The following is a 25343-nucleotide window of genomic DNA, read 5'->3' on the forward strand; positions in this document are numbered from 1 at the left end:
GTCTGGTAAACCAATTACAGGTGCCTATGTTAAAACCAAACAAACTAAATCTAATCAAAGCAATAATTGTTTGTGTCAAATGATTGTTTCCTGAAAGATGTAAGCAATTGTAGTGGAATCCAGACAAAGTATGACAAATCTATGGCATCAATGTTTGGTTGTAACATTACTAAAACAGCTAGAACTCAAGTCTGTTATCCGGTTAGGGTTCGTTAATCTAATACGGTTAACTGGTTGGCATTTTTTTTACTAATCGTTCCAGCACTATATCATGTAGTCCAGATAGACTTAAAACAAAGGAATGGTAACAATGATAAACAATTTTATTCATATAAACAAATCATTTATAAAAGTATTCTTCACTGATGTAGAACTGTAAAACATGACCTTTACTGCTGATACTTTAAGTGTAAAATCAAGGTTCAACATGAATGAGAAGTATATGATCAGGCTTCAGAAACTATGTCTGTGTTGGTTATTGATCTAAACTTGTTGATTCATCGTGAGGTCATTTCCTATGACTGTCAGTGCTGGGATGTCAGTAAATCAATAGGTCCTCTGTTTGATACTACGTAGTGTAACATTTGTTCTACACTCTGACAAGCTTTTCTGCTTTAAATCATTATTATCATTGAGACATTCTGTATTCGCTGTAATTAGCACCCTGTGCGCTTAAATAATTATAACAAAGGGGGCGCTTATTCATGAACAAAAATGTTGTGGAAGAAAAAAGTTGGCTATATTTAAAATCTTTCTGTACTCATGGTACATTAATCCGTTACAGTAAACATGCATATGCCTTTTATCCTTTGACATGCCTCATTATGTCGTGATTCACATGTAAAAGACTCACAAGTTCATGTAAAATAGGATACAATGCTGATGTTAGAGGCATCACATGATATACAACAGTGTTATATTCATCGGATGGGGGCGTTTATACAACTTCAACTCTTCTCTTTAGACTAAAAAAGGGGAGGTGTGGAGAAAAGCTAATTATGGCAAATATGGTAATACTTTATATGTATATAGTTGATCTGTATAAAAATATTAAAATATTTCAATGAAAGTTAACCTACTCCAGCATTTAAGTTTTTACCAATCATAATCGCCCATAGGCAACAATTCCAAATCTGTACATAGTAATAGTTTTTGACTACACTACTGATATTTTAGCTATTTGCTATATCAGAGATTCTTATATGTTAGCTGGGATATTGAATTGGGATCGAGGGAGGGGTGGGGAGGATATGGACTTCAATATCATTACATCTTCGACAAGCCCTCATTTTGTGGTGTGGCATACATTAACAGGACAATCTCTTCAGCCTATGCAATATTTCAATGACACATTCATTACTGTAACGTTCTCAAAATTCAAATGAAGTTTCTTTCATTCTAAAAGTCAATCACTTCACATATTGCATTTGCAAACATTGCCAAAATCCTAATGAACGTTTGTCTCATCTTGAAATTAAAACTTGATGAAATGCACGTTTTCAAAAGAAGTCAGTAGCCTTAGGTCTCCTGGCAGACTTTGGTGTTGAGTTTTTCCCTGACTTTGTCTTTGCAGAGCTTGGTGTTGATTTCAGGGTAGCCGACTTCGGAGTTGATTTCTGGGCCACCGACTTCGGAGTTGATTTCAGGGCCGCTGACTTCGGAGTGGAGTTCTTGCCGGCCTTTGATCTGACAGAGCTTGGTGTTGTTTTCAGAATGCCCTGATCTGGTGTCCTACTGGGATTAAAGGCTTCCTCAGTACTCTCTATCAAGGTCTTTTTACTGAATTCTGAAAGGGAATAATGGTAGAATTAGTAAACCATGAAACTGACACAACAGTCAGGCATCTTATCAGACATACATGTAATGCGTAGGTCAAATTGAGACATCCAGGTCAAGTCTGAAACATTGATCTAGGTGAAGTCTACGATGAGACACACAAATGTCTGGCTTCAATTTCTCGAAACAAGTCAAAAACAGACTAAAGCAAAGCCAAAATTTCTGAAACGTTATTACATATCAATGTTTTTACTTAAGGATGTGCTCCTCTGAGAAGTCAAAATTTTCTTGTATTAAACTTTTTTTCTCATATAGATTTTTGGAAATAGGAGTTCATACCATGAAAGAAAATGGAAGTAAAAACATATGTCCATGTACTCGTTTTTGAGCTATTGTCACTCAAAGATACCAAAATGACAAAATAGTGGATTTTATTGTAATTTAGCCGTTTTGACCACATACACTAGAATTTAAAGCCACAATTCCATAATGAGGTGTTTGATATGTATGGATGTTTGTAGAATTTATTTTCAAGTAGTCTTCATTAAAAATATACCAGTTATGATTAATAAGAGTCATATTTTTCCTCAAAATAACAACATATGCTACCCCTACCTCTTAATTTTGAGCTCCAAAATGCACTATTTTTAGCCATTTTTGTCAAATTTAACCCTTTATAGAAAAGGTTCTTGTATTAAACTTTTATCAATAGTTTGCATATCAATAGGGAAAGGGTTGTTCTTTCTAAATCATGCAGAAAAATGGGGGGTCCGTGTACTTACTTTTTTGCCCCATTTAAATATTTGTTATTTTTCAATATTTTTGACTAAAAAATAAAAGTGCTCAAATTACCATTAAATGTAGAAATTAAGTGACAAAAGTGTATCATTTCACACATTAATGTTCAATATATTAATTAACATGAACTCAGTGAAGATTTACAGCAAAAATTAACTCGATACAGCTGAAAATGCTGATGCGGTGATGATTTAAGTAAAAACAATTTAAGTAAAAAATGGGAAAACGGTGGCTCTACTCAAAGCCAAAAAAGACACAATTTCAAAATGGCCGCCAAATGGGGCATTTCTTAAAATCGTTGTGTAAAAAAATCTACTAAAAAGAGAAATGTAATTTTTTGACAAAATTTGCTACAGACCACATGCTACAGATATTGATAAATTGTATTTGAAAATCTCATAACTTCTTTGATCTATATATGTCGAAACGAGACTTCAACGGGACTGTAAACACAGAAGAATACATCCTTAAGTCAGCACCTTCTGTTTCGAGAAATCAAAACCTGTTGTCAATTGTGTTGGTTATGGCCAAAAATGAAAACATCAGAAGAATCATCACAAGAGCCATTCCAAATAACTGTAGATGATACTGGCTTCTGTACAGGGGTAGCATTTGGCAATGTTCACCAGACACAATAAATCTAATTTGGAGAAGATTATATGGAAGACTTACCTTTAGCTTTATTCTTGTTCATGTTGAAACTGACCCGCTTCCTACTACCAGGAGTTGTTGGGGTTTCTGATTCAATCACTTGGTCCTATAAGTAAAACAAACGTAACATTTACAACAAACACATATTTTAACACCGATAATATCAATTTGAAATGTCAATCACTATTGTTTAAGTAAGAGCTTTTACTGTTGTAGAACTACTGCCATCAAACTTGAGTATACAGTATAAATTTGGAGCACAACATGGCATAATGTGTAATCAGTTTTACATAGAACATATGAATGGTATTCATCATATGTGTGAAGCTATATAAAAAGACATACAGTATAGAAATATAAAGAATCGTAACTGCAATTTACTTTAAAAACAATACAATGTATTTAAATTTAAAAATTAATTCATGACCTGATACAGCAGGTACAGATTTAAATACATAAAATTGAGGGAAATATCCTTATATTCTGTAGCTTGAAGGTCGGTAAGGGCAAGCAGAAAGACCAAGTGCCATCTCTCAAATTACAACAAAGGCTGGATAACCTTTTATCAGTTACCATAGTAAATGATCATGTCATATACATACCTTTACTTTACTGACTGATTTCGGTGTAGCCTTAGCAACAGCTTTCCTCAAGAATGCTGGTGGTGTCAATACATTAGCATCAAACTTAGCAAACTTAGATACAGGGGATTTCGTTTCTGCTGCTTCCATGTTTGCCTTGTGCTTTTTCATATACTTTTTATTGGGAATCCAGATTTCTACTTCTTCTTGTAACAGATCTGTTGTTGCCTCTGCTGCATCTGTCATGTCAGACTTCCCTTCAGACTTGGCCTCACCCTTTTTTGACCGTTTGTTTTTGGTTTTAGTGAAAACCTTTGAGTTCATATCCTCGTCTTGTTGTGGGTCTACATCAAACAGATTAGCTGTTGGAGTGGACATAAGACCCGACATATGTTCTTTAGCATCACTATCACTAGTGTTTTGTCCTTTCTTTTTTATACTAGTAACGACACTGACATCTGATCCATTTACATGTATGTGCTCTTCCCCGACATCACCACTCTCTTCTGTCTCTGAAGATTTCTGTGATTTTTTCTTTTTCTTCTTTGTATTTTTGTCATTTGTTGTAGTAGGCATATCAGCACTTTTTTTCTTGTCTTTTTTCACTTTTACACTGTCATCATCCTTGACAGACTCTTCCTCAGTCGTTTCCTGTGGTTTTAATTTCTTGCTTGGAGTTGTGTCCCCCTGACCGTCATTGTCCAAATCCTCTATAGAACTTCCTGTCAAACAACAAAAGTTTTAAACAATATTCACAAAAACACTTAAACCTCTATGTCTGTTCTGACCTTATTATAAATAGTTATCGATTGTTTGGCCTGGGAAAAATTTATCTACTAATTTGGGCTCCTCATGGCTTTGCACTATAGAAAAATTTCATTGAAGAAAATGGAGGAGCTTGCTTGTTTGGCTTTGCATTTATCTGTGGCATTTAAGGAATTAGGAGATGTCACACTCTGTAAGTTTTTGCTTAATTAGATATGTTTAATTGTAAATGGTGTCATTAAGCCCATATGGCGACACATGTTTTTAGTTCAAGATAGATATTCTATACAGTGTAAGCCTAGCGTTACCTGTCGTTTTATAAGTTAAGAGTAAGTGTGTATCGACAAGCAGAAGCTCTTGCTTAGCCGTGTATACCATATGTCAGATTTTATTCCATTTATGTATTTGTATGTCGATTGACAATGATAATTTAGGTTTGGTGTAAGAACACCTGATAATTCTAGAAAATTTTATGAGTAACACTTAAATATTGCTGTCCAGTTTGTTGACATATTTCGGTTCTATAAATAGCTGTGGTCTGGCTATGCTATAGTCATATAAGTTTGTTAACATTTGTTATCTTTATAAACAGCTATGCACATACCCGGTACTACACTGTATACTCACATACTACACTGTATACTCACATACTACACTGTATACTCACATGGTAATGTTTACAACTTATCAGATCAGTATGTAGCATCTCCATAGCTTAGACCTGTTAGCTTGTTTTGATTTTAATTTGTTCTTCTGATATACATGCATGTACATTGTACAAGTACTTTTTTTTGTATTTGGATAGGAATATTGAATATATGTGGTCAGCTGAGTGACAGAGACCGTATTTAACACTATGTACAAGTCACACCGACCCGCTCCTTTTACACTACTCCCCCTGTTTTTCTTGAGATTTCCTAAATCTCAACCCGAGACTCTTTAACCACCTTCCATGGGTTATTTAGTTGGGCGCCAATGTAGAAGAACAGGGAAAATACACATTCCTGTTGAGTGCCCCATCTAGGAATCGAACCCGGGTCTCCGGCGTGGAAATCTACGGCTCTACCGACTGAGCCAAAGAAGCATGCTCCGTCAGCTGAGTGACAGAGACCGTATTTAACACTATGTACAAGTCACACTGACCCGCTCCTTTTACATATACATGCATGTGTGTAACTACACATGCATTAACTTATCATTTACAGGACATAAGTTGTGTCTGAAGGTTTTTCAATCAATATTCTATAATAACTGGACTTTAGGCTTATTTTGGTGTTATTGTTAATTGTACGTTTCACCATTACAATACGTTACAACCAAACATTGGAACTTTTTGGATATCTGTACCAGATACTGAATAAAGATGGTGACACGTTCTGTGGACTTCTCTGTAATCTTTGTGGCAGAACAATGTCACATTCATCACTCTTCAGTTTCAGATTGATTCTCTAAAATAATACAGCAACAATGTTTTACTTTGTCAGCCTGATTTTAAACTATAATTTCCTAACACAACTGATTAATCATTAGATTTCACCTTTTCTTTTCTTGTTTGTCCTTTTCTTTTTCTTCTTTGCCTTCAGTCTCTTACTAATACCAGGAGCGATGTCTTCCTCCCTGGTGATAGCTCCTTCCTCCAGATCTCGGAATCTGATCAAACAAAACCAGGGAATATTTACTGCATACATACATAAATACTCTACACCTACTTAATAGTTTTGTGCAATCAAGTTTTAGCCTAATGTCAAATTTTAAACATGTCATTACAATGATAAATTCTAACAATCACTAAATTATCTTTTTAAGCAACACAATGAAATTGAATTTACACCATCATACTTTATAAAGCACAAAATTTAAAAAAAAAAAAACAAAAAAATAGTAAATAAGATCCCCCGCCAATGGAGATTGTGGAGACTTTGTGTATGAAAAAAAACCAGGAAAAAGGAAGTTGAGCTAAAGAAAGATGGAGTACAATTTGTATAATTCAAGTAGAGCGGGGCTGCAATTGTTGAATCAGGTATACAGCCTTGACATTTATATTAGACAATATACACAAAGATGGGTGGAGTTTTGCAAAGTAACATTTACCATTTACCATGATATTTTCAGCAATGTTTCCATGGTAACGGAAAAAGTGCAAAAAATGAAAACCTAAAAATAGCAAAAGGTACTACTAGACCATAAAAAGAATGTGTCTATGAAGTTTCGTGGAAATATCTCTGCTGGTTTTAGAGTTATGCTCCAGAAATGAACCTGCTACAAAAATATGATATTTTTAGCAATGTTACTATGGTTACAGAAAAAAAGCACAAAAAGTGAAAACCTGAAAATAGCAAAAGGCACTACTAGACCATAAGACCAATGTGTCTATGAAGTTTCATGGAAATATCTCTGCTGGTTTTAGAGTTGTGCTCCGGAAACAATTCTTACACAAAAATCTGCCATTTTCAGCTATGTTTCCATGGTTACAGAAAAAAGTACAAAAAGTGAAAACCTTAAAATAGCAAAAGTCACTACTAGACCATAAGACCAATGTGTCTATGAAGTTTCATGGAAATATCTCTTCTGGTTTTAGAGTTATGCTCCGGAAACTAACCTGGTACAAAAATATGATATTTTCAGCAATGTTTCCATGGTTACGGAAAAAATGCATAAAATGCAAACCTAAAAATAGCAAAAGGCACTACTAAAACATAAGACCAATGTGTGTATGAAGTTTCGTGGAAATATCTCTACTGGTTTTAGAGTTATGCTCCGGAAACCATTCGTACGGACGGACGGACAGACGAAACCCATTTGTATATCCCCCGCCAACTTCGTTGGGCGAGGGATAAAAAAAATCTTAAATAAGATCAACATAATCAGCAGTTCCCTGTGGCTGCAGGTCCAGTATTTTCTACTCGAGCAAACAGTTCAGACTCACATATTGTGATCAAGTCTGATGTTGATCTTATTTAAAGATGTTTTGTTGTTTCTGGTTATTGTACATTGTCTGTAAAGGTGGAGATCTGAAGGACATTTTGCCTGAATGTCACGACAAAAATTTCTCAAATGGTTTGTGATGTTCTACGGCATATGAACTAACATCAATTTCATTAAACTTACTTGCAGTATTAAAAGGACAAAAAGAAGTTATGTTTTGGTTACAATTTTACAAGCGAAAATGTTTTTACAATAAATGAGTATGGTACCAGCCAGTACTTGTTTCATGATAAACAAGTACTTTTTAAGTTGTGCTTACTTTTTCACCCAATCATAAAGGAGGGTTCGGTTCTTGGCTGGACAGGTTGAACTGCTGCCGAGTTGGAACAGTTGATCAGCAATGGCCTTGTAGTCATACTGGTAACAGAAAGTTGGACACATGTGTTAAAGAATACCAAATAATATAATATACAAATATGTATATATGCTAATTATGTGAATAACTTTTTAGTGCAAAAATTTACCCCCAAGGAATACTTGTTGTAAATATGAAATCATAATGCAAAAAAGTTGAAAGGTTTATTTATATTATTAAAACTCATGTTTATAACAGTGTGGATAATTTGTTTATAACTTTTTTTAAAAGATTGCTCCACCCGCCGACAAGCAAAAACCATAGATCATAAATCTGAACAATAATCATTGGTTTATCATGGAGTGGAGTCGTCCCAATAAAACATATCTGTAAACTTAACCCAGAAATAATGAGATAGGTGGGGCAGTTCCATTGGTGCATGCACAATCGAGGGTACTCTGTCATGTCCATACTAGGACATTTCTCCATGAAATCTTGTCAGGACCGCATAAGTCATTTTCAAAATTTTTAGCGTGAAGGAAAATCAGAGAATATTCGCGACTTTTCATAATAGGTGCATGGGGGAGCATGACAGTAACATTCATGTATATTCATCAGGATACTAATTCATGTAGCTCCACTGTATTCGAATAGATTAAATTCTACACTTGTCAAAGTGTTGGAGCATTCTGATGAGTTTAACAATCATGAATCCTTTAGATGGTACCTTTTCAAACTAACCATTAATCTAATGTGATCAGTTCAAATATTCAAACCGTCAGATCCCTTCGAAAGCCATTTGCTGACATTCGAGACAAGTACTGAAAATGCCCTATTTCATTTAAGACGACAGTTTCGACAGTGGCGTTTGTAGATGTCCCACTCCGCTAGGCTATATCCTGTTATGTAGACCTGTCAGAAAGATATTCAATTCATAGATATTGAGGATACAGAAGCTTTCTCGTTCAAGTACTTGATTCTACAGCATGTTTTCAATATGTAACAATGACATTTCCTCTAAAGGACTGTTGCAGACTCAGCTATTCAGTTTACGATAACCAGGAAAGCAAAATATATCATAGTAATGTCCTTGGCACTGTTCTATATTCTCTAGTATATTGTAACATGTAACACAAAATATTGTCAAATTACATTCAGGAAATGTACTATAATTAATATTTACTGTTGGTGAATTGCAAAGCGTTGATCAATACAATAATAGCAGTTACAATTAGTATGCATAACCAAACCTGAGTAATTCACGCTTGTTAAACAAATGAACTACATTACCACTGAGGATCTTTTTTTTGAATTTTTTATTGCAAAAGGACTTTACACAATAATAAGTAAGCACACAAGCTGTCAGAGTGATTGACCAGTATCTCGACCAATAGTAGCATTAACGCTACAGCAGGGATAGGTCCACATATACAGAAGCCCCTCCCCACAAATGTGTGATGGCCGGACCGCGAGCGATGTTTGAACATTGCCCCACGCATATTTCACATTACGGACTTACTCTTAAACTTAGGGCCCCCAAACAACAATCGGCTGTAGAATTTGACTGTTACCTAATTGGTCTGATAAGAACTGGGTTTTCATTACAAAAATATGGCAAAAATTTGAATGTGTCTATAAAGACTGAAATTGCCCCTTTGGAACTCGTGTAAAAATTACTAAGAAATTAATACATGATAAAATATCCATTGTTACATCGGTTAACCATATAGATGTATTTATGCTACATACATCGATGTTCATCGTAAATATTACTGTAAAATGCTATTACCGTAGATTGACTTCATTGTCTCTGTATGCAGTATATACATAATTCTAACTGGTATCACTATTTTTCTTGTCAATTATCAAAGTATAGTATAAATATTAATCATAATCATCATGGTCCAAATACCCCTTGGAGCTTCATATATCACATACTGTATTTCACCACCGGATCTCCAATACTCTGACGTAGGTGTCATTAGCTTAGCTGTACAAAACTTAGTAGCATTCTTAGATACTGGTGATTTCGATCTAGCTGCTTTCTATTGATTTGCGCTTTGCTTTTTCATACTTGTTCGTTGGTGAATCCATTTGTACTAATCTTAACAGATCAGTCTGAGATACCAGTACTGTGCGTATCTGACATGTCAAGACTTCAACATCACAAATTTTGACCCTTTTCCTTAACAGGATTATGAAAAATAAAATTGGTTGCAACCCTTTTGTCCCAAATTTGGCAAAATTCTTTGAGTTCTTATCCTCATAATATGTGAACGGCGACTGACATCAAAATGGGACCAGTTTGCGTTGGAGCGGATTATGACGTCGAATAAATGACGTTATAAAGTTACGCACATTTTTTGCCGACGTCACCTGATCCACGTTTATTTTGCGGAAACTTTCAATACAACATACGGTTCATTAAGCCCGCATTTTTATGTATAAATTTAACTACCTGTACAATATCAATACATAATATCGAAGGTAGACTGGTGAGTGGGCAGTGATCGGAGTATATACAATTAGTATACATGTATGTACTTTTACTAAAAGTACAAATCAAATAAATAATTAGCTTGCAAACAGGACATAAGAAAAAAATCCTTGAGATTGTTTTTCTCTTCGTTGGTAGAGATAACAATTAATAAATTCATGGGCAAATCAATCAAAGATAAACGAGTGAAAAAATTCCTGTTTTATCTCCATTCAGTTGTTATCTCAATGCAGTTTTCGACTAAAATTCCAATATGCCACATGTCAGGATGATCCGATTCAAAAATATTTATAAAATAAATTAAAATACAGTTTTTTAACATTTTTTTTTATCTTATGTATCTAGTAGCAATATTGTTTCTTCACGGATATTTCTGGAAAAAATTCCACAGAAGGCTTTGCTCTTTCACAAGTTGATAATATTTTGCAATGTCGGAACATATTTGAAATAAAATGTATCGAAAATCAAAGCCGTTTAAAAGTCACTGAAATTATACGTGAATACATTAGATATACATGTAGTCAAAGGCATATCAAGTACATGAAACTTAAAATGCAAACATGGGATGTTGTTTTAAAGACAAAAGTAAAGGCAAGAAAATTTGTGTTAGAAATATTCCGTCAGAAATTTAAGTTAAGAGACAAGGATGCAGATTTCATCAGCCGATAATTGAATTCTGTAGATGAACCACAGGCAGTTTGCTTTATAAATATTTTTTTCACTCTTTACATGTATAGATATGCAAATTCGAGTAGATAGAGAGGGAACAAAAATATCTATAGAAAAACACCTTAGGTGGATAATCTTTAATTTTGTATGAGAATAATTAATTGCCTGATCACGATGCAAATGATACATCTATGATTAACTTGACAGAACTATGCAACGATGCTACTATAAATAGGAATGGTATTTATAGTGATCCGAACGTCGTTAGAGTTTCAGTACTTATGCTTTGGTAACATCCCCTTCCGTTAGGCTTTGTATACGTAGTCCCGCATAATTCAATACTATTTTTCGTCATTACTGCCTGGTCTGGCCGGATAACACCAGACATGGCCGCCGGTGCCTAATAAGATACTCAATTCGACAGGGATGGCAACGTACTACCGGTTTTACTAATTTCATATCGTATAAATATATGTATCACTTCATTTTTAACAAATTTCGTGCCTAGGTCCCGGCTGACTCTCATGCTCAGACATCGGAGACGTGCCCGAAGATTTCATAATTCGAAGTATAGACATATCTCCTATGTTACCCGTTTAATTTTCGGACTACATATCGGTTCCAATATGTTTATAGCATGTCCGATAGGCTAGGATCTTATTATAGCGGCAAACTACATGCGCCCAAATTGGCGGCGGGCCTGGTACAACTACAACTAGTCTTCGAACCTTCGTTGTAATCAATTAGGATAACTCGGGCGATATTCGTACGATGTCCAGGTGAATAGGCCAGGTTATCGCCCGTTCATCATATGATAATCGGCCGGATTTAGCATTATATGATATGTTAGGTCGATAGTTAACCCTGTTTGCCTTCGGACCCCCCCCCCCCCACCCCCCCCCCCCAAAAAAAAAAAAAAAACAAAAAAAAAAACCAAAAATTCTTTGGAAACAGACGCGTCATTACGTTACCGCATCGGCTCCTTTTAATGTAAAATGTCGTCGGACAAATTTTTTTGACCGGTTGTTGCTCCATGTGGGAAAATGGCCCAAAAAACCAGCGTTGTACTCCCGATTACCCCCTATCTCCGATACCGACCGAATCATTGTGACCAAAGCATTAATTTGATGACATTATACAGTACATGGTGGTAGGGAGTTGTTCAAATGGACGAAGATGATTTATATACTTTGTATCAGTTTTGTGAGGATCCCGCACACCAACCCCACCCAGTCTAGTCAAATCACTCATCAGTGCTGAAATCTTAGGGTGAAACAGTATTTTTCAGTTCATCTACAGTCATCTATACCAGAGCTTTATGTAGAAAAAAAACTATTTTGGAAACCACAAAAACTGAGGAATTAGTTACAATTTATATCAATTTTTTATCTGTGTACCAGAGGTACATTCCATTGGTTTTTAGTGGTTTAAAATCAAGATAAAAAAACTGTGGAACTTTGATCCAGACATTAGGACCTCTATATAGTGATCTTTGGCATGTGTGGTGGGTTCAAATTAATATAAACTGTTATCTAATTCTCAGAACCCTCTGTTTGAAACGTTTTTTTGCGTCTTTTTTTTTCAATTCGTGTGTGATTGCAATTTCCTCTTCTACAGTTTTTTACGTCTCAAATATATTTAATAGTAGAACTCTGAAAAAATAGTTTAGTTCTTGAGTTGTCTATAAGATATATTGAAAGGAAAGAGTCTGAAATGTAATGCGATCAATCGTTTCTTAAATTTGATCACTCCATTCAAACAGGTTTTTGTTTTATGTGCCATAATATTACTAAATCAGCATACATGTCAAATCCAGTAGTATATCTACATGATATAAAAATTTAAAATTGTGAAAACTCGGAGAACTACAAAAACTGGGAGATTGAACTTCACACACCTTTCCTAGATTAAGAATCTTAATTATTCGACTTAAAAACACACATTTAACAGAAAAAAAACCAGTAAAAGACATACATCGTTTTAGTGTTTTAAGTGTTGATCTGATTAAAAAACACAACAGTTATTAAACTGAATTGGAGTAAATTTGTTTACCATTGCAATAACCTCCTTCCCCACCACTTTCCTGAATAGCTATACATTGTGACCACTTTGCTCGAGTGCAATTGCATGTATGTACTGGTCTACGTCATATTGTTTAAAAAAACATTTAACTTTGCTCCATCCCCGATTGCTATAATCAGATTAAGAACAACTGAATTAACAAAAGCACACAAGATGCATCTTGAAATGTATAGATATAACAAGATATATAAATATAAACTATCCGTATAAATTGTAGATATTATATGCCGTATTGTGGATGAGATAGAACGACATTATTCCGGTCATTCGGTGAAGGAACATGGGGAATTGAAAATATATATTACTGGTTACCAATGTAAATCAGCCTGACGGAGTGTTTAGACATGTACACTGTGGTTTCCAAGGTTGAACGCAAAGAGATCGGAGGGTTCGGGCTCGTTCACTAGTACTTTGAAAACATCATCTAACCTGAATAGGATGTTTCATACTTTAATACGACATCTTTTCTATTTGATCATGAAATCCACATTCACAAATTTAGACTCATTTTGATCGGTTTTATTTACATCATTACTGACGGACTTTCGTCAATTCTTAGCACATGAGCGCATACGCATGCCATGTGCATAAATCTTTCATGCATTAATATTTTTGACTTCTTATTTGTATATAATATCTCGTCGGTCACTCCATTGGATGCTTTTCGTATACCAACATTCTAGTTAAAAGAATCTGAAAGCATATACATGTAAACTTTAATCAAATGCACAGATCTTTGGACCTTTTTTAAATTTTGAAGAACGAACATACAAATCAAATATCATTGCATGAAAATTTTCTCGTGAAGTTGTTCTTTTGGCGGTTGCTGTGGAACCATGAATATAAAAAAAAAATATCATATTTGATTTATTAATGGTATCATTGTCGAACCCATAATATCTCTACCAACGAAAACATTTTAAAGTTATTCCAAAGCATGAAAACTAAATCACACGACGCGTGAAAGTATTTTGTAATTACGTGTGTTTCACTCCGTCAAATCGTAGAATTGAGATGTTTACATGTACTGGTTATTTGTACTATTGTGTTCTGTATAATGTTGGAGATTCTGAAAGGGGACATTTTGCTTCTGGAATGTCACTACAAAATTTCTGTCCAAATGGTTTTGTGGATTGTTCTACTGTCATGCTGTATGAACTGAAGCTTCTAATTTCATTAAACTTACCTCTATTGCTTGCAGTATTATCAAAAGGGACAAGAAGAAAAGGAGAAGTTGATGTTTTGGTTGACAATTTTTAACAAGCAAAAATGTTTTTAACAATAAATTGAGTATGTGTAACCAGCACCATGATACATGTTTCTTGATGTAAACAAGAGTACTTTTTTAAGTTGAGCTTACGTTTTCACCCAATCTTAAAGGAGGGTTCGGTTCTTGGACTGTGAACAGTGTTTGAACTGCTGCCGATGTTGGACACAGTTTGGATACAGCACACGCGGCTCCTATGTAGTCATACTGAGTAACTGAATGGTTGGATACATGTTGTTTAAAACCATATACGTCCAACTAATATAAATATGTACAAATTGTGTATAAATGCTAATTATTTGAGTTAACTTTTTAAGTGCAAAAATTTTAATCACCCCAAGAGAATATCATGTTTGTTATATATGAGAATCTTAAAGCAAAACACGGAGATCCCAGAGGGATCTTGGCCGCCACACCAAGGAATTGAACTATGATCTGAACAACAGATAACGAGGGAATCTTTTGACCCATGCTTTTCAAACTTTTACAACATGCTATATATGAACCTTGAGAAAGATCTTTATCTGTACATTCTGAGATATGTAGCGCGTAACAAACCTACAATTATGTCAAAATTCAAGAATGGCGACCATGTCGAGATCATCTGTGTGCTAGCCCAACTGTATCCCAAAATGCAATATGCATAAACTAGGGGTAGTAGAGGGAACCTACATATTAGAATTTTAGAGAAAGCTTCGCATTCAGTACTCGCTGGGAAATAGTGTTAACTAAACTTTCAAAACTATCATAAGATCCAAGATGGCCGCCTAGTCGGCTATCTTTTGTTGACCGATCACTCCCAAAATGCAATATGCACTAAAATAGGGGGTCAAGGGGAACATGCATATGAAATTTGAATGAGGAGATTTCCCCCTTTCAGTACTTTCTGAGAAATAGCTCAAAGCATTGTTACGGTGGTAACAACTTTAACTATCAAAATCCAAGATGGCCGTCAGTCGGTCGGCCATCTTGTTGACTGATTGGTCCCAAAATGCAATAATGCACAACTAGCGGGCCCTAGGGAACCTATATTATGAAATTTGAGAAAGATCAGTACTTTCTGGGGAAATAGCGGTAACAAACTTTAACTATCAAAATCCAAAGATGGCCGCTAGCGGTCGGCCATCAAGATGGCCGCCAGTCGGCCCATCTTGTTGACCGATCTGGTCCCAAAATGCAATATGCACAACTAGGGCCCTAGGAGAACCAACATATGAAATTTGAGAAAGATCCCTTCAAAAACTTTCTGAGAAATAGCGGTAACAAACTTTTAAACTATCAAAATCCAAGATGGCCGCCAGAGTCGACCATTTTGTTGACCGATCTGTCCCAAAATGCAATATGCACAACTAGGGCCCTAGGAGAACCAACATATGAAATTTGAGAAAGATCCCTTCATAACTTTCTGAGAAATAGCGGTAACAAACTTTAACTATCAAAATCCAAGATGGCCGCCAGTCGGACCATCTTGTTGACCGATTGGTCCCAAAATGCAATATGCACAACTAGGGCCCTAGGAGAACCAACATATGAAATTTGAGAAAGATCCCTTCAAAACTTTCTGAGAAATAGCGGTAACAAAACTTTTAACTATCAAAATCCAAGATGGCCGCCAGTCGGCCATCTTGTTGACCAATTGGTCCCAAAATGCACACTGGCCCGCCCTTGTGCATTGGGGGGATGCCCATTTTTTTTCCGGGGCCATCTTGTTGACCAATTGTCCCAAAATGCAATATGCACAACTAGGGCCCTAGGGGAACCTACATGTGAAATTTGAGACAGATCCCTTAAGTACTTTCTGAGAAATAGCGGTAACAAACTTTAACTATCAAAATCCAAGATGGCCGCCAGTCGGCCATCTTGTTGACCGATTGGTCCCAAAATGCAATATGCACAACTAGGGCCCTAGGGGAACCTACATGTGAAATTTGAGAAAGATCCCTTCAAAACTTTCTGAGAAATAGCGGTAACAAACTTTAACTATCAAAATCCAAGATGGCCGCCAGTCGGCCATCTTGTTGACCGATTGGTCCCAAAATGCAATATGCACAACTAGGGCCCTAGGGGAACCTACATGTGAAATTTGAGAAAGCTCCCTTCTGTACTTTCTGAGAAATAGCGGTAACAAGAATTGTTAACGGACGGACGGACGGACGGACGGAAGGACGGACGGACGGACGGACGGAAGGACGGACGGACGACGGACCACGGACGAAAGGCGATTTGAATAGCCCACCATCTGATGATGGTGGGCTAAAAAAGTTGAAAGGTTTATTTATATTATTAAAACTCATGTTTATAACAGTGTCTGTGATTAGTTGAAACAGGTCACATGACAGGGAAATAAAACGTCGTATTTCCCTCGGGTTATAAAACATCATATTTCCCCCACGTGCTTGCCCCTATGGCGACCGCCATCTTTCACACACAGTTATCTCCCCTTCCAATTGTACAACAATGATGGACAAAGAGTAAAACATCATTTTTTAATCATCGCAAGTTTAAGTAATATTTAACCCAGAGAAGCGAATCGCGAATTTTTGGTATAATACGCAATTTATGTCCCTGGTAGCAGTGTGATATGAAGTTTAATTTACTCTCAGATGTAATATTTCCCTCGGGCAAGCCCTTCGGAAATATTACACCTTCGGGTAAACAAGAGGCCCATGGGCCTTAACGGTTAGAATATATAATGAAACAAATTCAAGACATATAAACACTATATGTTGGGCCTTGAAGTTGGTCAGTGATTTATAAATTTGACTTTTTAGACTATGAAAAGGATTTACTTCCATCAAACCTGTGAACTTAGAGGTATTTTTTGAAATTTTAATCATTTTGACCCTGTTTGGTCCTGCCCCTCCCCCCACGGGGAAACAGGAGACCCCAGGGTCATATAATTTACAATTTTTATAAACAAACTTTAAGACCTTTTCATCTATAAAGTGTATTTGATTATACCATTTCCAGAATTTCAGAAGAAGATTTTGAAATTTTAGCCTATTTGACCCTTTTTTTAGCCCTGCCCCTCTGCCCCAAGGGGGTCGGCCAGGACAAATGTGAATATGATATTAAAATGCTATCTCAGGCTAATGATTCTAACCAAGTTTGACTCGTTTCCAATGAAAATTGAGCAAAACATGCTCATAAATGTGTTTTCCCCTATATAAACTATAGTAAACTTGACCCCCTCCCCAGGGGGGAAACGTGAGAACCCAGGGTCATATAATTCACATTTTTTGTAAAGGACCTTAAGACCTTTCTATTTATGAAAAGTATTTTATTCTACCAATTTCCAGAATTTCAGAAGATTTTTGAAGTTTTAGCCTATTTGATCCCTTTTTGACCCCGCCCCTAAGGCCCCTGGGGGTCAGTCATAGAAAAATTTGTTAATAGGATTCAATGGCCATCTCATACTGATAATTCTGACAACATTTGACTCATTTCCTATTACAAATGACCAAATAAATTAATGCACAAAAATGTGTTTTCCCAATATAAACTATAGTAAACTTAACCCCCTCCCCAGGGGGAAATTAGAGACCCCAGGGTCATATAATTCACAATTTTTGTAAAGGACCTTAAGACCTTTCTATTTATGAAGAGTATTTGATTCTACCACATCTGTGAGTAAGTAGAGAAGAGGATTTTTGAAATTTTACTCAATTTTACCCCTTTTGGCCCCTCCCAAAGCCCCCTGGGGGGTGGGGACCATATAATTCACAATTTTGATTGGCCTTATGCCTTAGAAGGTTTGTGCAAAATTTCATTGAAATTGCTTCTGCAGTTTTGGAGAAGAAGTCGAAAATGTAAATTGTTTACGGACATACGACGCACGACGACGAACGACGCATGATGACGGACAAAAGGCGATTAGAATAGGTCACTTGAGACTTGGTCTCAGGTGACCTAAAAAACCTCCATATCACACTGCTACCGGTGTTCGGGGCCATAAATGCATAGTGAAAACAATAGCATCACGAAATGTTTATGTATGCAATTTGCAAAATCAAACACTTGCAAATATATGCACATTTACAGTAGCTAGAGGTACTGAAGATGTAGTATACCAAAGCATGAAGCACTATCCAACATTGGCCTCAAACCTGTGACACAGAGGTGGAGGGCGAGTGGTAGAATATTATATAAAGTTACCTGAAGTCTGACAGGTAAGTCCAAGTCGTCAGGATCTATCTCGGATTCCTCCTCCTCCTCCTTCTACTCAAATAAATACAATTGATAAGTATAACAAAACACAATCTCCGGGTAGATAAATAATAATGTTGATTTGATAGATCATAACTTGAATATTACTAGAGAACTGATTTTTGTTAGAAAGAGCAGAGCCTCATCCTCAGCCGAGGGAAGTTGATACTCAATAACTCATTACCATAGCAACATATTTAAAAAAAATTTTATCATCATTTTAAAGGTGACAATTATGTCTTTGATTTTGAACAATATATGTCAGTTGTAATAGAAATTAGGTAAGTTGTTTTATTGTGCTGTACCCTGGCCCTTGCCAGTGTAGTATCTAGAACTACTCACGTCTTACAGCAGTAGGTTATGTATTCATTTGTTTAACGTGCATGACTTTGGCTCGGGTATGAGTACAGCATAGAAGTTATACCTTAATTGTATTGATCAACAATTTGGAATTTCAACAGTATCAATCAAAATACTTAACAATGTCGTGAAATTTATCGATATTTCTTGTTATATATGTTTCATAAGGAATACATAATATTTTGCTTCGTGGTTATGTAACAGAACTAGCCTCACTAAATTGTCCCTTTAAAAGCAATGCCTCAGAAATCATCTGGCTTCAAAACTTAAAAGTTCTAGGTATACATACTATGAGTTTTCATTAAGTTCATCATTAATATGCCTTCATTACAATGAAATTTTATGATATAACTTAACAAGTTTTCAGTCAGTGAGGCTGGAGTTAGACATATCTTTCCTTTAATGAAGGTCAAGAGACTAGCCCTGGTCATCTGCTTAAGTTTACCCTTAGGTTTATCCTGGTTAGCTGTATTTACCTAGCTACCTGTATTTGTCTGATTACCAGTATTTACCTGGTTACCTGTATTTAGTACTATTTATCTAGTTACCAGTATTTGTCTGGTTACCTGTATTTGTTACCCTGGTTACCTGTATTTGCCTGGTTACCTGTATTTGCCTGGTTACCTGTATTTGCCTGGTTATCTGTATTTGCCTGGTTACCAGTATTTATCTGGTTACCTGTATTTGTCTGATTACCAGTATTTATCCGGTTACCTGTATTTGTGTGGTTACCTGTATTTAGTACTATTTATCTGGTTACCTGTATTTGTCTGATAACCAGTATTTATCTGGTTACCGGTATTTGTCTGATTACCAGTATTTATCTGGTTACCGGTATTTGCCTGGTTACCTGTATTTAGTACTACTTATCTGGATTCCTGTATTTGCCTGGTTACCAGTATTAACCTGGTTAGCTGTATTTACCTGGCTACCTGTATTTGTCTGGCTACCTGTATTTGTCTGGCTACCTGTATTTGACCCTTCTTTAATTATCTATATATAATATATATATATACCTGTTACCCCTTTTTAAACCTGGTTACCAGTAAAGGCCTTATCACCAGTTTTCCCCATAATTACCTGTATAAGAAATTTAGCTGCCTCCATAGCATCATCCAGAGTCTGTTTCAGGATTACTTCAAAAACACTGGCGACTACTCTCTTCATGACATCATGGCTAAATCACAAGTAATTATAGTATATAAACACTGACGACCACTCTCTTCATCACATCATGGCTAAATCACAAGCAACAATAGTATTCAATTTCAACAAATTGTACTGCAAAAAGCAGATGGATTTTAGCCATCTCCAAAAATATATAGTTTATAATTATAGTATATAAATACTGGCGACCGACCTTACATCACCTTGAATTGTCCAATCAAGTTTGTATCAAGAGTAACACACTGAGAACCAGATAGAATGTAGACTGACATTATGACCAACAGACTGTAAAATATACTCACTTTGCAGCATTGGGTAGGTACTGGAAGAATGGCTGCAGGAAAGCTAGCACCTGTTCCGCACTCAACTGTCGAAACATAAAGGGAAACTTTGTTATGATAGTAAGCATTGTTCACTTAGACTTAATGCTTACACAGAGGACTGTGTTAATGTTTGAACTTTTTATAATACTGGTACATGTACATTCATGAACACTTGTACTCAAAATTCAGATACCACAAATGTTATCATTGTCCTGTCAACTTAGGTTAAACCAAAGAATTTATTGTACAGATGTTCTCTGTTAAATTTCAGTAAAACATATTAATACAAGAGGACCAGAGGGCCTGTATTGCTCACCTGGTTTATTTAGTAATTATCATAAAAAACAATTTGAAATAGCAAAATAGAAAAATGGCCTCACCATTTGTTTCCCAAAGGATGCTTGTGGCCAAATTTGGTTACATTCCATTCAGAACTCTATGACTAGTAGCGATTTAAAGGATTTACCTCTATTACCCCCCCCCCCCTCCTGCCCCCGGGGGACCTCTATTACCCCCGCCCCTCCTGCCCCCGGGGGACCAGAGCCAAAATTTATACAAGTTCTGTTCCCCTTCCCCAAAGGATGTTTGTGGCCAAATTTGGTTACATTCCATTCAGAACTCTATGACTAGTAGCGATTAAAAGGATTTACCTCTATTTCCCCTATTGGGCCCCGCCCCTCCTGCCCCTGGGGGATCAGAGCCAAAATTTATGCAAGTTCTGTTCCCCTTCCCCCAAGGATGTTTGTGGCCAAATTTGGTTACAATTCATGTAGAGCTCTAGGACAAGTAGAGATTTAAAGGATTTACCTCTATTTCCCCTATTGGGCCCCGCCCCTCCTGCCCCCAGGGGGTCAGAGCCAAAATTTATACAAGGTCTGTTCCCCTTCCCCCAAGGATGTTTGTGGCCAAATTTGGTTACATTCCATTCAGAACTCTATGACTAGTAGCGATTTAAAGGATTTACCTCTATTACCCCTATTGGGCCCCGCCCCTCCTGCCCCCGGGGGGTCAGAGCCAAAATTTATACAAGTTCTGTTCCCCTTCCCCCAAGGATGTTTGTGGCCAAATTTAGTTACATTCCATTCAGAACTCTACGACAAGTAGCGATTTAAAGGATTTACCTCTATTTCCCCTATTGGGCCCCGCCCCTCCTGACCCGGGGGATCAGAGCCAAAATTTATACAAGTTCTGTTCCCCTTCCCCCAAGGATGTTTGTGGCCAAATTTGGTTACATTCCATTCAGAACTCTATGACTAGTAGCGATTTAAAGGATTTACCTCTATTTCCCCTATTGGGCCCCGCCCCTCCTGCCCCCGGGGGACCAGAGCCAAAATTTATACAAGTTCTGTTCCCCTTCCCCCAAGGATGTTTGTGGCCAAATTTGGTTACATTCCATTCAGAACTCTATGACTAGTAGCGATTTAAAGGATTTACCTCTATTTCCCCTATTGGGCCCCGCCCCTCCTGCCCCCAGGGGACCAGAGTCAAAATTTATACAAGTTCTGTTCCCCTTCCCCCAAGGATGTTTGTGGCCAAATTTGGTTACAATTCATGTAGAACTCTATGACTAGTAGCGATTTAAAGGATTTACCTCTATTTCCCCTATTGGGCCCCGCCCCTCCTGCCCCCGGGGGACCAGAGCCAAAATTTATACAAGTTCTGTTCCCCTTCCCCAAAGGATGTTTGTGGCCAAATTTGGTTACATTCCATTCAGAACTCTATGACAAGTAGCGATTTAAAGGATTTACCTCTATTACCCCTATTGGGCCCCGCCCCTCCTGCCCCCGGGGGGTCAGAGCCAAAATTTATACAAGTTCTGTTCCCCTTCCCCCAAGGATGTTTGTGGCTAATTTTGGTTACAATCCATGCAGAACTCTAGGACAAGTAGCGATTTAAAGGATTTACCTCTATTACCCCTATTGGGCCCCGCCCCTCCTGCCCCTGGGGGACCAGAGCCAAAATTTATACAAGTTCTGTTTCCCCTCCCCCAAGGATGTTTGTGGTCAAATTTGGTTACAATCCATGCAGAACTCTAGGACAAGTAGCGATTTATAGGATTTACCTCTATTTCCCCTATTGGGCCCCGCCCCTCCTGCCCCCGGGGGACCAGAGCCAAAATTTATACAAGTTCTGTTCCCCTTCCCCAAAGGATGTTTGTGGCCAAATTTGGTTACAATCCATGCAGAACTCTAGGACAAGTAGCGATTTATAGGATTTACCTCTATTTCCCCTATTGGGCCCCGCCCCTCCTGCCCCGGGGGGGACCAGAGCCAAAATTTATACAAGTTCTGTTCCCCTTCCCCCAAGGATGTTTGTGGCCAAATTTGGTTACATTCCATTCAGAACTCTAGGACAAGTAGCGATTTAAAGGATTTACCTCTATTACCCCTATTGGGCCCCGCCCCTCCTGCCCCTGGGGGACCAGAGCCAAAATTTATACAAGTTCTGTTTCCCCTCCCCCAAGGATGATTGTGGTCAAATTTGGTTACAATCCATGCAGAACTCTAGGACAAGTAGCGATTTATAGGATTTACCTCTATTTCCCCTATTGGGCCCCGCCCCTCCTGCCCCGGGGGGGACAGAGCCAAAATTTTTACAAGTTCTGTTCCCCCTACCCCAAGGATGTTTGTGGCCAAATTTGGTTACAATCCATGCAGAACTCTATGACTAGTAGCGATTTAAAGGAAATGTTGACGGACGGACGGACGGACGGACGGACGGACGACGACGGACGGACGGACGGACGACGGACGCCGCGCCATGACATAAGCTCACCGGCCCTTCGGGCCAGGTGAGCTAATGAGTGCTATCCAATGCCTAGTTTTTAAGAAGAAGTCAATATTATCCTTTTGGCCCCGCTCCTCAGGCCCCCAGGAGGTCAGCCCCACAATTTGTACACTTTTGCATCCCTGCCCCATAAGGATGTTACCAATGTTATATGAGTGCTATCCAATGCTTAGTTTCAGAGAAGAAGTATTTGCAGGGGGGGGGGGGGGGTGGTGGTGGTCAGCCCAATAATTTTTAACATTTTTCAGTAAGTGCCCTTTAAGGATGCTACCAGTGAAATTTCGTTACGTTCTGACCAGTGGTTATGAAGAAATAAGCTCACCTTAGTACTTTGGACAAGGTGAGCTAATAAAACCAAAATTCACTTCTTTTTATATAATTTGGTGGTTTAACAGAAACCATAAAACAAGGAACGTTTCCACACAGAGAATCAGTAGATGCTATATAGAGTATACCCAGCTGTTTTCAGAGTACATGTACATATGATTTGCTATATTTCTCACAACACTGACATGGTCATAAGAATTGATCCCTGAAAAGATCAGAAATGGGGTAATTATGCTACATATAATTGTAATTTATTTTTATATTTTTCTCATTTTAGTTAATATTCCCTCAACTTCTGACACATTGACCACACAGTAACTAAATCAATAACCAAATCATTTATTAACATTCAGATGGCCATGTGGTTTTGGTGATCATTAACAGATCTGTAAGGTATAAACGCCTGTAAATCTATAAATATCAGGCTGTTTTAGTGATCCTAAGGTTTTTTCTCTCCAGATTACTCAAATCATAAACAATGAATACACTTGGTGTTTGGGTAGTTCATTGGTGATTATTTTCTTCTTTTTAATTTTTTTTTATAAAACCTTGAAGATACTACCATTATCAACATCATATATATAAAGCATACATTTTTAAAGACAAAATTGTCATGCGTCCATAAGAAATCCTGAACATGAGAATAGGTTACTGACTGCCTATATAGATATACACACCTTCGATTCCCTATACACCCCACTCCCCATTGTTCTCCCTCTACCTATTGTGTCTGTGAGGACTTTTCAGTACCTGGGTTCTAGGTTCAGTAAGACCTGTAGCTCTATACTTGTGAGTACTTTTCTGTGTTAAGTTTACCATTACCCATCGTAAGCAGTACAAGGATTTTTGTCATGGGAAAAGAAAATATGGCTGTATGACCCAATCGATTCATTTTGAAGCTCTGTTCAACGATTGGAAGTGTAAAAGTCAGCCAGGTAAGCAAATATGCAAAGAAACTGTCCGAAACTTAATTACCACCACCCCCACCTCATTGCCTCCATCCTACCCCATGCCCTACCACCTCCAGCATACACACTGCCCCACCCTCCTTCCCCTGTATCAACATCCCTCACAGTAATTCTATAGCTATAAGTATTATACTACATACAACTTCCTGGCCGTAATGGGGTAGGGTAGAGGCAGTGGCATGAAGTTTTGTTTCACTTTATGTTGACAGTCTACAAATCTTCATTCATTTCCAACTATCATTTGCTGATATATTTCTGAAGAGTTAAACTTTTCTTTACAACACTTTTAAGTTGATTTTCTGCCATCATATAATATTGTAACCAAATTAACATTAATTGATGAAGCTTTTTGATGATCAAACATACAAATGCAGTTTTTTATTGCATTGCCTATTTTAAACAAGAGGCCCAATGGGCCTTAACGATGACGTCATTGAAATGTGTCACATTGATCATTAAGATAAGATAAGATTTATTCTGGTTCAGGACAATCATGAGTCCTCTATACCAGACTCGTATAGATACATATTACATAAGTCATGAATGCATTTATAATCTGTACACATCATACAAAATTGTGTTAATATGATATTGTTGCTTCGTAATTGAAAAAAAGTTCCTGATTCTTCCAGTGATTATCCAACTTATTTTTAAACGAATTTACATTAATTGCTGATACTACATGTTCTGGCAGTTCATTCCTAATATTTACAGTTCTTATAGCGAAATAGTTCTTTCTGACTAATGTTGTTGATCGTTTTGGGAATATTGTTTTCGTATGTCCTCTAGTACTATTGCGGTCTGATGCATCTTTCCAAAGTAATATGGCATTGAAACAT

General features: G+C 37.1%; 1 protein-coding gene across 1 annotated transcript in view; it reads right to left on the reverse strand.

Annotated features, from left to right (window-relative positions):
* Positions 1 to 305: 305 nt before the first annotated feature.
* LOC138317806 (ribosomal RNA processing protein 1 homolog A-like) overlaps positions 306 to 25343 on the reverse strand; it is a 34669-nt gene continuing 9631 nt past the window's right edge. The window contains exons 5-12 of the mRNA XM_069259710.1: positions 20402 to 20466; positions 20013 to 20109; positions 18522 to 18584; positions 7816 to 7913; positions 6109 to 6221; positions 3828 to 4528; positions 3247 to 3331; positions 306 to 1786 (exon numbers count right to left, since the gene is read on the reverse strand). Coding sequence (XP_069115811.1) covers positions 1500 to 1786; positions 3247 to 3331; positions 3828 to 4528; positions 6109 to 6221; positions 7816 to 7913; positions 18522 to 18584; positions 20013 to 20109; positions 20402 to 20466 — 1509 coding nt within the window. The 3' untranslated portion in view covers positions 306 to 1499. The remainder of the gene's footprint in view (positions 1787 to 3246; positions 3332 to 3827; positions 4529 to 6108; positions 6222 to 7815; positions 7914 to 18521; positions 18585 to 20012; positions 20110 to 20401; positions 20467 to 25343) is intronic.

This window comes from Argopecten irradians, chromosome 3 (assembly GCF_041381155.1).
Source record: "Argopecten irradians isolate NY chromosome 3, Ai_NY, whole genome shotgun sequence".
Taxonomy (NCBI): Eukaryota; Metazoa; Mollusca; class Bivalvia; order Pectinida; family Pectinidae; genus Argopecten; species Argopecten irradians.